The following is a 15995-nucleotide window of genomic DNA, read 5'->3' on the forward strand; positions in this document are numbered from 1 at the left end:
TAATTTCAGGGCGGCCAACTCTCACGCACTGAGCATGAGAATCATGCATTCTAGGATATTCACTCACTCTTGCATTCATATGGTACTTTTCATGTAAAAAAAATTAAATCTTGTCATGGCCATGCAATAAAAACATTCCAAAGTCTGTGATGAGCTCCTTTCTGATTAAAAAAGGAGCAATCTCCTTAGCCGCTATCAGGATAGCGGTGATGTCATTCTGTTTTGTGTCAGTAGGATGTAGACACATTATCAGCTTCCAGAGCTATGGCTGTCTATGCCCATGCTGTTTGTCAGCCCTGTAATTTGAAACATTCCGTGCCTGTATCACACACTTCAAAGTAACCTGAACCTGAGCTTATCAAATTATTTTCTAAAAATCTGCAAGTTCACATTACACTCACACAAAGTACATGTTTTGTAATCGGAAGAAACTTCAAAATTGACTTCATGTATCTCCAGTTTTCTAACTGTAGTTACAATACAGCCAACTCAGTCAAGCTTGCGTACAGTTCAAGGCCAATTTTGAATCTTGGCTTCACCATGGCTTTTCCTCGTGCCCAGGATTATTTACAAATGCTGGTGGATAAAAGTGAAAACAGTGTGTGAGGCCTCCTTGAACCAATTAATTATTTTATTTTCAATCTCCAACCGGTCATTTGGCTCCGAGGTATTCAGTGGTATATTACCCTCTTGCCTTTTGATTTTCAGTTTACCAGGCGGTAAAACAATCTAGTCATCTTGACGGCTCCGTAGGGGGTTTCCAGTGTGGTCTTTTTAATTTTCATCTGATGGCTTGTTTTGCTTCTGGCCATTTTAATATGACCTCATGTTTGTGTTATCTTGATGTGGGGGGGGGGTCTACAGACCAGACCGGTCCCATTGGGCCTTGGGGGTGTGTTGTGTTCATTCCCTGGAAACTAACAAAATATATTATGGTTGGTGTGGTAAATGTACGGGGAAAAAAAATCCAGATATCCTACAACCCCTAAATTGTCAATGGAATTGTATATGAAGACATTATTTGCTTCACCTTATTAATCAATGTTGGGCAACTTCAGACTTCAGTCAGTTCACTGACAAAAATCAAACCAATTATTTAGCTATTACATGTTCTACACGTCGTCTTTATTGTCTCTATGCCATAAAGTTTTTTAATACAAAGTATCTGCTCTGATTACTTTTCCTTATGATCTCCATGCAGTAATTTCCATGCATTCATCCATTCATTCAATTTCTCACACGGTGAAAAAGTCCATGGTTTTATTTGACAAAATGAAAATATGATATACAACTGCTGAATCTTAAAAGTATTTACCTTTTAGAAACAGTTTGAGCCGCTTGTCACAATTCTCAGCATTAAACAGACAACCAAGATTTAGGACCAAGATGGAAAAACTTCTTCAGGAGAATGACACAAAGGAGTCGCTGTTCACTCTAAGTTCACAACAGAGTAACAGCAACAGTGGAGGTACTTGGTCCAACATTTGGTGATCTTTCAACTACATACATGTATGATAATAACATTCTAAAGCAGTATGAGATGTAATTGTTTTAAATGGAAAGTTAATCCAGAAAGGGGCATAAAAGAAAGCTGACCAAATGATATATTTTATGAATATTCATAGATGAAATAGTCTGCATTTACTGAACAGGTGTAGGTGCTCCTCCCTCAGCGTTACAGTAAATCTTAAACCCTTCATATTTATGGCACTACCCAGTGGCAGTCCATGTGAAGCAAAATCAGCAAGGCACGCATACACACTTTCAAATCTGCAACTGAGTTGATTGAACAAACAGGTCACATCATGAAATACAAAATACTGAAAAAAATATGACTATGGCAAATTTCAATGTAGCTTTTTCTTTGAGGATGAATCACTGAATAAATAATTAACAGGTGAATTTCTGTCAGCGCTTATTACATGGATCTGACCCATCTTCTTTAAGTCTCAGTACAAACGAGAGACTGTTTATAACCAAACTTCCTACTTAGGGGAGACCTTTGTCACCTAGTCCTAAGTCAAGCCATACACGATGCCACAGGAGCGTGGGACGTAGCATTTACTCCTGTTACAAATGATTTTCGCTTGTGATGGAGTTAACTAAAAAGGAACCTCTTCAAGGAACCCTTTCAAGGAACCCCTCTCAAATGCAGTTATTGGTTCCATGAAAGCAGCACCTAGACTGGCCAAAGGCCTACATATATTCCACCACAAGTGCATGCTTGTTAGACAACAAGCGAGGGGGCTGTTGTATAAAGTCTGTCATGCAATTCTCCATCATCCGTGTGACTCGAAGCAAGCATGCATTCATGCGGCACAGCGACTTTAGCCTTCACCATGCTGTGTTGCACATACATTGTACACAACCTAAGGCATGTACACGAAGGGGCTGGCCGGCTCGGTCTGCTGTTTCATTATATCCATGGGTCATTCGCGTACCTGCCAACCTGTCGTACTCTTTCCTGAGGTCAGGCATCACCATATAATAGATTGGAATTTTAAATGAACTGAGGGCTGATTTCAATACCTTTCAATCTATTGTGTGGTACTGCCTGACCTCAGGAAGGAGTATGACAGGCTGGCAGGTATGCATTCATTATTACTACCAGGTGTCCACCAATATTTCCGGTGAGGAAATACTTGCACTGACGAGGCCCAGTACGAGTACCGGTACGTATTCATATTGAATACTGAGTGTGGTCCCGATACATTGGTACCACGCTTTTGGATGGTAGCATGCCGACAGGCATTCCACTGACCTCATTATAAGCTCAAGACAGCATGGGAAATTAATTCTCAAGGCAAAGCAACTTTCTGGTTTGTTGTTAATTTGTACTTGTTAATAAAAGTCGACAAAGTCTGGCAGTTTCATTGACAGTAAGGCATCTTAAAATTTGGATCCACCATATGATTGATGTATAACAGGACAGATAAAGTATGTACATGTCCATGTAAACTGTTAACAATGAATGCTTTTAAATTTTGCAAATTTCAGGCTTGTTTACTTTTCAAATACATGTATTGTATCAAAGCATAGCACAATATAAAGACTCCTTATTACATGACCTGAAATTTTAGCCTTGGCTTTCAGTGAAATCCACTAACTGGAAGCAGACATCTCTGTGTACATATCCCTGACATTACAGAGTATGAATCATTTGCTTAAAAATGCCTGTACATATCGCATTCATGCTTTGTGATTTGAATAAAATTTTGTAGGATTGCTTATGTACACGTTAATTTACATGCACGTTTGCAACAGTCTAGTAACTGAATTCAATTACGCTGGTTTGAGGAAGATTCTACATACCTCAGTCCAAATCAAAGAGTGTTGAAGAATTACCAAAAAATATTAGTATGGCCGTAATTCCACCAAAAAATTGTTGAACTGGAATGTCAAAGTACCAAGTACAAAGTATTCAGATCTCATCCCACCTTTGGAATTTGCTGTCTGTGAAGGTTACTCCCAATCATCCTCTGAGTTAGCAGTATCTGATCTATTCCTAGTAGGTTTGGGCGGAGGTGGAATCATGGCTGACAATTTATCCATGGTGGAGCCAGCGTTACCGTTCACCTTGCTCTCCTCTGATGCCCCTCCCCCACCACCACTGCCTTGCCGCGACCCTGAGATGCCCTTCCGTCGCATCGACAGCTTGGCGGCCAGGTCATCCATCAGGCTCACCCCCGTCACCGCCTGGCTCTGCTTCTTCTGCTTCTTCTCCATCTTCCGCTCGGTCACATTGCGTAGCTTGGCCTTGCCCGAGCCACCTGCCATACGGATGGACTCCATCAGGCTGGCCCGGCCGTCCTGCTGGGGTGGGGCAGAGGATGGGGCGTCGGGCCCGCCCGGTGGAGGGGGCGGAGGTGGGGGTGGGGGCCCACCACCGCCTTCTACACCGGGCGGTGGGGGAGGGGGTGGGGGAGGGGGTGGGGGAGGGGGTGCTACAGCACCACCAGGAGGAGGAGGCGGGGGTGGACCGCCAATACTATCCATGGGAGCGGGTAAGGCCGGGAGATCCTGGGCAGGGGTGCTGGATAGGGCTTCCATCCCACCTGGTCCTGGGATAACGCTGGGTAGCTCGGGTACATTACTGCCCGGGAGGGAGGGTGCAATGGAAGGGCCCAGGTCAGCACTGTAGCTCAAATCATCGGCAACACCTGGGAAAAATAAAATAAGAATCACACTTGGATCATCATTATTTACAGTTTAGTCAGTGACTGCAGCATTGACATAATGTGATTTTGACAACAACTGGATTTCATAAACATTTTAAAGAAAATTTGCCAGCTGGAGACAAACACAGAAAAGGCCTGGCTAAATGGCCTAAATGGTAATACAGTTCTTATTTAGGACAACCATGAAATGCATCTTCAAATAAAAAACATCTGCCATTACAAGCACACATGAATGCTTCTTAGAACCAGGTTGCTCTACCTGGGATCTCTGTGTGAGTAGGTGTGTAACATTTTTCTTGACAGTGAGGTTGCGGTGTGGTAGGTATGAACCAACAGGTACATGTATATATTTGCTGTATTCATTAACATGTTGTCCACATGCTGTGCACGTACACTGTGCATTAGGTCATTTTTTTGTCAATGCGTTACCTCTACTTTGTTGAATTCATGATGCTTTGTTACAACGTCAAGTTTTTAGAAGTGTACAATGTACTTTTAAACAGTTTAAGTTTTGCTAATAATTACAAGATTTATGTAATAATGCAATGGGAATCACTCAAGCACTGGATGGACGTAGACATGGCCAAGTACTGTACACTTTACAAGAATGTGTTTAAACACCCTCGTTGTTATGGACACAGGAGATCCCTGCGTGTTTACACGGCATCTGGTGCGACATGGTCAACAAACCGTGTTCCCAAAGACGCAATCGAAAAGTGACAGGAAAGTTTCACGTTCTTGCGACACTGCCTTCACATTAGTGCAAATAACGAATCCATAACATTTCTACCTGGCAGATCGGGCAGGTAGTGGGGTACATCTATCTCCGGTACGTCTCCCAAGTCAGGCACGTAGAAGTAATTCTCCATGCCCTGCCTCTCCATCTGCTCCCGCTGAGTTATGGACATGGGCGCGGCTCCTATCTCCTCTTGCTCCTCCTCGATCGCCTTCCTCGTCTTGGTCACTGCGCCCAGGGGGTCGATCATGGTGTACTTCTTGTACCTATGAAAATCCCAGAGAAAGTATATAAGGATTAATGAAAAGATTAAAGCATAGGGTGAGAACTGGTACGCTGTGGAATGGTAGAATTCTTGGATTCACTGGCAATCCTGAAGGCTTTCAAACAGAACATGACACCCTCACAATACCAGAACTAAAGACCTCTTACTTGTTTTGAGACATTTAGGAGCTGCTAGCCAAAATCGATGGGCCATCTGTTATGCTTTTAGCTGACATCAGCTCAATTTTCCAAAGGTATTACATTCATCTCTCCACTGAGCTCTAACAGGTCATGTCAGAATTACTTGGCCATGGCTAGCATTAACACACAAGCCTATAGGAAAATAACTGCAGCTACTACATAAGGACTTCCATAGAGCACATATTTCAAAGCCACAGCCATGTAATTTGAACAAGGCCTTTTCAAGCCAAGGTATTCCACAAGGGATTTTCATGGAGTGCCTGGCTAACTTACGGATTTTCGCTGGTGTTGAACAGCAGCAGGGAGTTGATGGACTCCACGTGCTTGGGCAGACCTCCCAGCCCTTCCCACGAACTCTGACCATCCTTGTCCTTGCGGATGTTCAACTGGACGTTGTAGAACTGCAGCTTCTCCCGCAGTGCACGGCTATCCAAGTTCTGGTGCTTGCTGTTGAGCTTCCTGTGGGGCCGCCGGACCTGGCCCATGGCCGAGTCCGTGTAGACTGATGAATAGGCCTGATGGCTATCAGGGGCTGGGTACTTGGCACTGGAGAAGACCTTGATGGCCTTGCGTGAGCCCTTGATCTTCTCCACCTTGGCCTGGGCGACATCTATTCTCTTGTTAATGCCCTCCAGTCGGGTGTGATTTTCACTGACCTGGGTGATGATGCTATCAAAAACTTCGTTGGCTACCTTCTCCATGTACTCCAGGGTGTCAGCAATTTGCTGGATTGTTTCTTCCCGCCTTAGGTCAGGCTGAATGATGGGTATGTTATAGACTTGGACTGGCATCTTGACAATCCCACAGGGGGCAGTTCCCTGTTCTCAATTTCTTGGTAACTGCAATTCGTCTGCCTGTATTTACACTGTGTACACAACAATAGCCCAAAGAGTTAAACTTCACAGCTAGGAGTTTTTCCAAATCTTCATTTCAGTTTCAATTTCAAATTTCAATATACCTTCTGAAAAAATTAAGTAAAACTTCAAAATATGCATTTTTGTGAGATAAAACCACCTCTAGTTACATAGACAACATAAACCAATCTTTCATGACGAGTCCAGACAGTCCATGCAATGTTAATTTCTGTCATGCCCATTGCTTCTGTTAATTTTATTCAACTGACCAGATCTCCTATTTTGTAGTAAAAAGCATTACAAATGGAAGGCATTCAGGAAAATTAATGGGATCCACTTAATCTTATTTAGGCTTATGTTCCTTCCAGACTGTACATGTAGGTCTATATATGTCAGTACCTGGTAGGGCTTGTAATTTAAACTTAAAATGTGGACACTTCTTGGCATAGGCCCTGGGTCTGCATTAATTTTTAAAAATTCCATTGTGACTTTGAATATCAAAAATGTAGAGGTGCCAATTGCCCAGGGGCCTGTATGGACATGATGGAGTGCCCTCCCAATCCCATAGGACATGTTTTGTTATTAAGATTTAATGACAATGAATGCACAAAAGGTTTACTCAAGCCTGTCCTTGAGGAAGAAAGAAATGCCCTCTACGCAGGGGGTTATGTTACATTTCATTGTGTACAAAAATAATTTTTTTTTTTGGCGAGTTATTTCAGTGGTTCAGGTCATGAAGGTAGACATGATGGGACGAAAAACATGAAAAGGGAGGGGAGAAAAGGGTCACTGACAATGACGTGAATGGTGGATGTGGTGAATGACACAAACCATGGAGGTAGGCCTAGACAGTGAACAAAAATGACCAACTGATGATATGACCATACCTCCATGATATGATATGAATAGCCGGCCTACAGCAACATCCAATCTTTTTTGCTGATCAAGATGTACGAAAAGATATAGGCTGGATACGAAGCAATGCCTTACCCTTTTTTGGTGGTTGTTTAACTTCTGTTACTGTACAATGACTGCAATAAACACTACTAAAAATTTAATGCTTTCCCACATTCTCCGGTAATTCCTGAAGTGTAGGGGCCTATATCACGCACACGTACAAACATAAATCGGGCTGACCCACATCACTCCCCCCAATGTACATGTACAGTACATGTACACAGTACAAAACAACAGCCATATATAAATCGATTCTAAAGATACCGAAACATCGCTGTATACTATTCGAGTATTCTTTCTCGATCTCATCTGACATCTTATCACCGAAAATATGCTTGAATTTTTGCACAACAAAATCATTTTCCTTGGATCAAAATATTTTTCCCATTAAAAACCTGGCACTGCAGAACAGGCTTCGTTATGGTTACATGATGTAAACGCAGCTCATCAATATGGACCAAGAACCTGACGAATATTAGTCGACAAGTAGCTGTATCGATTTTGCTGCCGTCATGTGATCTTAGGCAATCGCATTTCAGATCGACGACAGGGGGCGGTGTTTGATACGTATTAGAAAAAACCCAAACAAGTCGAATCGTGCGCAGTCTGTCAATATGCAATGTGTACAGTACATGTACATATGTACATGTACTTGTGTATGCTGCAATGCGTGCTTCACGTGTTGAGGTGATAAAAAGTTGAAGTTCGCGGGATTTTTCAAAATACTTTGAAGAGAGAAAAGTAGTATCATAAAGTTTTTTTCTCAATATGTTGCTTTTTGCTCGGTCGTCATTTCAATCCCTTATAATAAGAGGGATTCACAATCTAACATTTCAAAAACGATTATTGGTGCCAAACAAGATAATGTTTAGTGCAGTCATGGAAGTTCGATCGTGTCATTTTCCCAGCAACACTGCTGCCCTTGGTCTCATGCAAGGAGGAGGTTACGATGGCTACACCATATTAAGGACCAAAAGTATCCCTTGTACTGGGGCAAGATTAGCAAGTACAGCTGACACTGAAAATCCAGCAAGGAGTAGAGTGGATGATGAGCAGCCAACTGGAGAAACAATTTCTGATTTTCATCTCGTCAAATTACGTTCCTGGGCCTTCACTGTTGAACCATTTGGATGTGTTTCTTTGGACACTTCCCTGTCGGTCAGAGTCACGCCCACAAACCCCCACGACTACCCTGCAGCAGACAGGGCCTTCGTCCATTTGGTTCTCCATACCAGGAACCCATGGAAGCCGGGAGATGAACTGGACAGGATGCTGAAAGAGGGTGATGCTGACAGTTTGTTGGAGAGATACGTTCAGTGCAGTGTCCAATACCAGGATGGTGTGATCCATGTGACTGGAGATGCTGTTGAAAAAGTTGGTGATTCTGGGATGACAAATGAGGAGGCAGATCAAAATGATTACTTGTGGCTAGTTGAAATTCCAATGTCATATGGTAAGCCTCACCCCAAAGACAGCATCTTGTACATTTATTCTTTGTAAATGGAAGGATGCAACTACATGTAGGCCTACACCTGAACGTACATGTAGTATGTAATCAAGGGCTGATCGATCGGGGGGGGGGGGGTGAGTGGGGCCATGCCCGGCCCCCTCGCAAGCAGAACAAGTTTTTTTCTTCAGACAATGAAAGCCATTTTTGGGGTCTATTTCTAATCCTTTTTTCCCCCAAAGTGTGTTGAGGAAGGCCATAAAGGTCACTCTACGTAAAAACAAATCCACTTCCTCCCCCCCACGACGGCCCCCACCCCAAACATTTTTGATGTCTTGAAAACTTTGCTCGTGATCTGCCCTTGTACATGTATGTAATTGGACTTGCCTTCAAATGCTCATAACTCCACATTTGTATACAGGGCCGTATCTGAGGAATATTATTGTCGTTCCAAAATCTCAGTGTTTCTCCAGTAGGAAGCCTATCACAAAGTGTGGCACTGTGGTGAATTTGAAGGACTACCCGTTAATAATTTATGACTTCCAAAATAAACACAAAAAGGCTCTAAAGGTTGCCAGTTTAGTGAAGAAGTTAAACAGCAAGCATACATGTACACGCTGTATGTACATGTAACTGCCTTGTGTGGAAAGCTTCGATGCAGTTGAAGCATCTTTAGTGAGTCTGTTCAGTGTAAACTGGGACCACGCTTAAATATACAGTGTGGCCTTACTCACAGAGCATGCTCAGTTCAATCAAACTCATTTGTAAAGTAGTCAAGTCATCAAGATAGGGGTAATAAATTTGCGTTAGACCAGGTTGAAATGGGAAGGGACGTTCATTATTGTTTTAAAATCTTCAATTTTCATGGTAGCTTTTATTTTCTTTTTCTCACGGTAGATGTAAATGCAGTGACAACCAATGAGGCATCTGTTACCATAGAGCAACTAGAAAATCAAAGCTGTGATGTACAGACAGACAAAGGGGATATAGTCACCAAGAAATTGAAGGTTTGTGTCAGCAGATATCCTTGTATTTCCAGTCCAAAGAACTGCCTTAGAAAAAAAAGTAAAGTCAAAAGTTTATTTTAATATGATTTTAATGAATGACTTTGAAGTTTTGTTTAAATGAAGTTTTTGGCAACAACTACATTGTACAATTGCCAGTGTAAAGGTTAAAGGGTTTTATCAGTGTGTCAGGTAGAATAATATCAAACTAGTTTTGGTCACAGGTCTGTCTCTACTTGTAACTTTATAAGGTAGTAAGTACATGTACATGTAGATAATGCGAGAAATGTGGAAAATTACGCATGTTTTTGGTGTTGAAATGTCTACATGTTTCTCTTGACAGTCAGATGCAGTGTCGCTAAGGAGTACATGTGGAGATGTTAACTGTTTGAAAATGTTGCAGGGTAACATTTCCATAGCAACCGGAGACTCTGGAGTAAGTATATGTCAGTATGGGCTCCGAGCTGGACCAAATGAGGGTGCAGTTTTCCTAGCAATGAAGGCCCCTTTGTTACTGCGCATCGCTGGGTCACGAACGACTACGAAATGCAAGCCTTGCAGTCACATTGCTACCAACAAAATGAATACTCCCTCTTAACATGGCTCTTTCAATATGATGAGGGGGTGCTTCTGCTCAGGGCAGATACATCATAACACAAATATATGTACAGTGTACACGTATATACTTCTTGGATGTTGGTGTTTTGGATGTTGCAATAAAACAAGGGTTTATACTTTGGTCAATTCAACCCTTGTTAATGGCAGGCCAAGTTCTTATTCATTTATTTATTAACCGTTTCCAACAGCAAGAAAATTGCCACTTACAGGAAAGGTACAAAAACTAGAAATTGAAATACATTACAAGAAATATATATGTATGTACAATGTACATTTAAAAATTCAGGGAATGTAGCCTAAAAGGAGAAGATTCAAATGAAACATCGATAAAAAATATATTCTTTAAATTACATGTACACGTATCATCACTATATGCAACATGTGATGGGATGGTTAAGTATTAAATGCAGTGAATATAAACATAAACATAAAAACAAATGTGTAGTTACAAGTTTTCTTTCATTAAATGCAGTATTGATTTGTCAAACATCACACTCATGAGATTAACACTATATTTTGAATCGAAGTTGACAAGTTAATGTGCAAGTGTTTTAATTATCTTGAAGTTGAGATCTTAAACTTTAGCACTAAAAACACAAGTGCAAAAAACACAGGGAACCTAATTAAGAGTTGCCAATTTATTAATGTCCCAGAGGCAACACACAGGTATAGATCATAGATGTAGGATAGCGACTCCAGATTTTACTGTAGCGAGATTCTGAAGCCCTTGCAAAAAATTAAATTCTGAAGCTTCAGGTCTCGTCTTTCTTTCAGTTTGTATTGATTTCCAGTCAACAACAATGCTCCCTTTCATCTTTTTTTTCTCTCACTCTATACAGACTGTGACTTCAGACAGACTACAAGGTCAGGATATCTCCGTCAGTGCAGGTTCAGGGTCAGTCCTGGTCAAAGATGTTTATGCCAGGAAGTCCTCATTTAGATCACTAAGTGGGACTGTTAATCTTGGCAACCTTCATGGAGATGTCACAGTCTCTTGCAAAGAAGGAAATGTGAAAATAGGTAAGAGAGTGGCTGTGTTGGGCGTCGGTGATCTCTCCTGTGCATTGGAAACCAAAACAGAAATATTGAATCCTTCTTTCAAGCAGAAGTTGGAATAAACTGTCATAGTGAGTGTGTACAAGAATAGATGCAAAGATTGGAACTGTCTCACATTGGGTACATAATTCAATTTGCCAACTTACACTGCTTTTTAGTTTTGAACTTCCGGTGCAAAATTAGTCGGTCAGAAACAGTTGTCTGCCATTTTCAATTCGCGTCCATCACATGAAATCACACACTGTTAATGGGGGAGGTTTTTTGAACAGTGAATTTGAAGATTTCCTGAGTTTTATGGGAATGGGAAAGTTTTTAGAGACCAAATCAGTGGGGCTTTTGCAGACTTGAGGGCTTGGTTGAGAGAGTGATGCCAGGCTAACTGTTTGCAGATGGATGGCCGCATCAAGAGGCCTACCAGCTTTCTTCTCAACCCCTGAAAGGAAAAAGAAATGACTGGGTAGAACTGTTTCCTGCCTCAAAAGCTACTTTCTCCTTTGTAATTAATAATTGTTCAGAGCGTTTCATCTTTAACCTCCCTTATGCATGTATATCCATTCACCCACCCTGAGCAACTGTCTCGTATCAAATCCTCCCCATAGATGTTCCATTTTTTTCAGTCAGGGAATTTTGTTTGTGTGTATATATTTTAGGGAGTATAGATGGATCTCTGAAGGCAGATGTTGACAGGGGTGATGTGTCAGTCTACCTTGCCCAACATAAGGACGTAGATATTGTTTGCAGACAAGGTAAACACATGTACATCAATAATATCTTTGAAACTGTGATTTAATATTCAGAAAAAAGGTGACTAGTGTGGACAGAAGGCAGCAGCGATATGTACATGTACAAGTTTTTCTATTTGTCTTATTTGCTTATGCACTGATTGGTTTTTATATGAATGTTCCAGGCGAGTTAAGTTTTATAAATTGTTTTCCTTCCTTGATTGTCTGGTCTTATTTTTTGTCTGTTTATTTTTTGCAAATTTCCTTTAGTTGTTCCATGCATCGAGAAAGAAACTTATTTTATGAATGAACAAGTCCCTGTCATGGTTGAGACATTTTGGCTTCCTTTTCTGGTCACCGCATTTGCCTTTTCTTGGACTGCCTTCAGGGGATATTTCCATCAAGACTTCCTCCGATGTTCATTCCAAGTTTCATCTTCAAGCATCTGAGAAGATTGAGCTCTCCAAGGAGTTGACTGCTAATTTCACTCCAGAGGTAGAAGATGGACACGCCAAATTGGACACCAGGACTAAGAGAGGTAGGGAAAAAATTCAAGTGTAAAAAACAAAAACCTAAAACAATAGCTCAGAAGATGAACACTGCTTTACAATTACTTTCAAAATGTGAGGTAAAAGTGGGAGAATTACATGTAGTTAACCACTTGCTGCCGGTGGCAGTTATCAATGTTGACGATGCTAGGGTGGGATATTTATCATTTTTTTCTGTTTTTAGAATTCTTTAAAAATTCCTCTCTTCATTTACTGGACACTTACATCCAAACGAAGGACTGTCTGGTGGCCACTCTAGCCTGACAGACAAAATCTGTTGATGCCTGAGTATTTCAGCCAGGCCTGCAGCCTTGTAAAAAGAGCCCAGATTGTGCGGTGTTATATAACTTTCTTTTGTTCACGAACCTGGCTCAGTGCAATGCTGACCTCTTTTCAATAGGTGCCAGGATCCTGCCAGGATCACACAGGATCCTGGTTGTCTTGTTTGGCTTGGCTTAAAAAGTGACAAAACTAGGACATAATTTGTTCATTTGAGTTGTGTTGAATCTTTTTTGATGCAATCTCCTGACGAAATTCATTAACGTGCTTCCATGACTCCCTGGAATAAACATATATGTCTTTCCCTGGAAAGACATATATGTACACATGAAACTCAAACTGACAAAATGAGTAACAGGTTAACACAGCCCCTTCTAAGTTCATGGCCCTTAAAAGAATTTTGCACAGTGTCAATCATTTAGATGTCTCAATATGTTACACCCAGATAACCTCTGACATCAGGATGCCAAACTGAGTGATGCATCAGAAGTAAAAAGCTTGGTTCACTCTTACTCGTATAAACTAAAATAAAAATTAATGACAAAATGGCCTTAAGTCTTTTCTGCAGGATCCTGCTTCATATTTAAAATATACTAAATTAGTTTTATAGATAAAAATGGTAGTCATCGATCACAGATCATGTAAATTTTTTTGTAATTATGGGTTTACTGACTTGCATTCATTACACTGCGTGCTCACTGTTTTCCGAGGGCTCGCAAATAAAAACCTTTCATGAGCTCTTGGACAACACTGGACATACAAGGTTATGAACATACGTGGGTGGAAGGGTGAAAACCAATGATTAAAACTGGCATCTCCCTGATGCAAGTGCATCTTTGGAAAATCAGCTACAGTTGGCATTGACCTTTGTTTCTGTGTGTCTTGCAGGGGCGTCGAATGGTGGTCAGGACTCCTCATTAACAGCTGTCACTCAGCATGGTACCATAACACTCTCTGTCCAGTCATGGTTAGATTCACTCCAACTGGAAAAGTAACCAGTGCTATTTATCTGATGCGCAGGATATGTAAGTTACTCTGAGATCTTTTTAGAGGGATTGCAATACACCCTGTGAAAGTATTCAGGTTGAAGTGTACTTTTTGTAGTTTTTATTCCAATTTTTAAAAGCCCTGAAACTGCTATTTTCTTCTTCATATCATAAATACTATCTCTTAAATTTCACAAACCGTGTCTTGTCATTGTGTAAGTATTTGACAGAGTGTATGCAACAGCATTTGTTTCTCAGTACCAGAGGAATATTTAATGAGATTTTTGTTACAGTGCCCTAATTGATACTGTGACAGGTCTTCGCACTCAGTAAGAGGGTCTTCAAATAAGTAATATTACAAAAGGTTTTTGTTAAACCAAATACCATTATGTTGTAGAATATTTAGACTTACTCAGATTATGTTCTCAGCACAACCTAATAACTTACCCGGTAGTGCACGAACTGATGAGAATTTGACCTCCACATAAGATGTTGTTGTCATGTGATGCCTGCTTATTTGCTATGAAAACAAACCAATCTCTTCTGTTTTGACTGGAAAGATTAGTGCCTGAAATGCTGAAGTCATATCGTCAGATGTCTGTCACAGACACAGTGGCGCAGAGGAGTTTGGGCTGTTATGCAAAACAACGGTCGCAATTCAGACTTGTCGAGTTGGTATTGATGATTGGCAGTCTCCCCTCCTATTCGTTTTGTTCTTATTACATGTAACTGGTATGCCACAGCACTGGTGGCAACTGCATTTGCTTCACTTGCACGGGTTATTCCTTACCCAAATAAAAACTGATAATGTTGGGCACACAGAGCGTGCCATGAAATGTTGACGCCTATATATTATCCTGCGATGTCTGAAGTGGTCAAATGGTGGATTATTCCTCTTGCCTTTCATTGCTAAACAAAACAATAAACAAAGAAAATGACACACACAAAGAAATTAAGGAAACTTAGAAACACATCAGAAACATCTTGCAAATTGGGTCGATAGAAGGGCATATGAAATAGTCTTCTGGATCTTGGCCAATAAAAAGTTGGAATGTTTTCAAATCACAGCTTTAGTCTGTCTTATGAATATTGACCAGTGATTTTTATTTCCTTCCTCGTTTGTATGACATAAGTAAATTTACACGTGTGCCAGGAAAGATGTTGCATTCACTCAACAACAGTGCCTTTTTTCATTCAAATTAACATTTGCTAGACTTACATGTACATGTACATGTATTTACTGGCTGTTTTAAAAATCATACATACTTGTGCAAGGCAAGTACTGATTATGTGAAGAAACATTTCAGCTAATAATGCCTTACCATCAGTTTTGCCTGCCACATTTTTTTCAAACATGTCAAAGTGTCAACAGAGGGCTCCCCTTATTGTCCTGAAAAGATATCAGTAAACTGGAAGTTGTCACACGGTGTGTACAAGTTCAAAAATCCGTGAAATCAATATGTGCGTCTCCAGTGAGGGTGATGATTCAACACTGTCTGTGGGATGTTGGCAAATATTGATTGCCAGGAACAATATGCACGGAGCAAACAAGGTGCAACTCAGTTAAATTATAACCCACAATCAGTAACAGGTGAACCGGTTAACTGGAGCGGTACACAGTCAAACAGGGATACTGAGCAGCATTGGATGTGGAAGTTCCAAGAGGTCAATATGCAGTGAAGCAGTTCTTGGACTCTCAGGATTTGTGTGGTTGACAAGGAATCAATTTAAATTGAAGTTTACATGCTTCGGCCACTTGTCAAACATGACGAGGACAGTTACTACCTGTTGTGGTGGCTATACCAAATACCACTTTGCCACGTTTATCCTCACCTATGCTTCGTAAGTATTTGATAACGTTTCTGCTGATGTTTTTAATGGTATTCACTCAAGTTCCTTTTTGTTGTTTAATTAAAATTGGCAAACTCTTTACCTGTGTCTTTTTATTTTCTATTGAGAGCTTTTCAGTTGCTCAGTAAAACTTAGTTGTGGGGTGCTTTTAAAGGAAGTTATAACACAGTTAAATACACTGAAAATTGAGCTCTATAACAGAAAGACTAGAAATGTCAATGCAGTTAATTTTTTTTTAGAAGAGAGGCCTACAATAGGTACATATTTTATACAAGAATTGAAAAAGCTAAATTG

The 15995-nt window shown here is 40.7% G+C and overlaps 2 protein-coding genes across 2 annotated transcripts; one reads left to right on the forward strand and one right to left on the reverse strand.

The window, feature by feature from the left end:
* Window positions 1–1103: 1103 nt before the first annotated feature.
* washc1 (WASH complex subunit 1) lies at window positions 1104–7601 on the reverse strand. The gene is made up of 4 exons (XM_022249649.2): window positions 7224–7601; window positions 5653–6244; window positions 4969–5180; window positions 1104–4160 (listed from the first exon to the last, which is right to left on the reverse strand). The coding sequence occupies exons 2-4, from the start codon at window positions 6168–6170 to the stop codon at window positions 3463–3465; spliced, it is 1428 nt and encodes a 475-aa protein (XP_022105341.2). The 5' UTR covers window positions 6171–6244; window positions 7224–7601; the 3' UTR covers window positions 1104–3462.
* A 171-nt stretch (window positions 7602–7772) lies between these two features.
* On the forward strand, window positions 7773–14917 carry fam185a (family with sequence similarity 185 member A). Its single transcript, XM_022249650.2, has 7 exons — window positions 7773–8643; window positions 9535–9644; window positions 9985–10077; window positions 11099–11279; window positions 11966–12061; window positions 12426–12575; window positions 13753–14917. Exons 1-7 carry the CDS (start codon window positions 7959–7961, stop codon window positions 13857–13859), a joined length of 1422 nt encoding a protein of 473 aa, XP_022105342.2. The 5' UTR covers window positions 7773–7958; the 3' UTR covers window positions 13860–14917.
* The last annotated feature ends 1078 nt before the right edge of the window (window positions 14918–15995 follow it).

The sequence above is a fragment of the Acanthaster planci genome, linkage group LG04 (assembly GCF_054643075.1).
Source record: "Acanthaster planci isolate LZ-2023a linkage group LG04, COTS_SCS, whole genome shotgun sequence".
Taxonomy (NCBI): domain Eukaryota; kingdom Metazoa; phylum Echinodermata; class Asteroidea; order Valvatida; family Acanthasteridae; genus Acanthaster; species Acanthaster planci.

Coding starts and splice junctions, on each gene's coding strand:
- washc1 (XM_022249649.2), bottom strand. CDS start 6,170: ATGCCAGTCCAAGTCTATAACATACCCATCATTCAGCCTGACCTAAGG. Junction 5,181..5,652: donor TTCAACACCAGCGAAAATCC/GTAAGTTAGCCA, acceptor GGATTTTCATAG/GTACAAGAAGTACACCATGA. Junction 4,161..4,968: donor CTACCTGCCCGATCTGCCAG/GTAGAAATGTTA, acceptor TATTTTTCCCAG/GTGTTGCCGATGATTTGAGC.
- fam185a (XM_022249650.2), top strand. CDS start 7,959: ATGTTGCTTTTTGCTCGGTCGTCATTTCAATCCCTTATAATAAGAGGG. Junction 10,078..11,098: donor TAGCAACCGGAGACTCTGGA/GTAAGTATATGT, acceptor CACTCTATACAG/ACTGTGACTTCAGACAGACT. Junction 12,062..12,425: donor AGATATTGTTTGCAGACAAG/GTAAACACATGT, acceptor GACTGCCTTCAG/GGGATATTTCCATCAAGACT.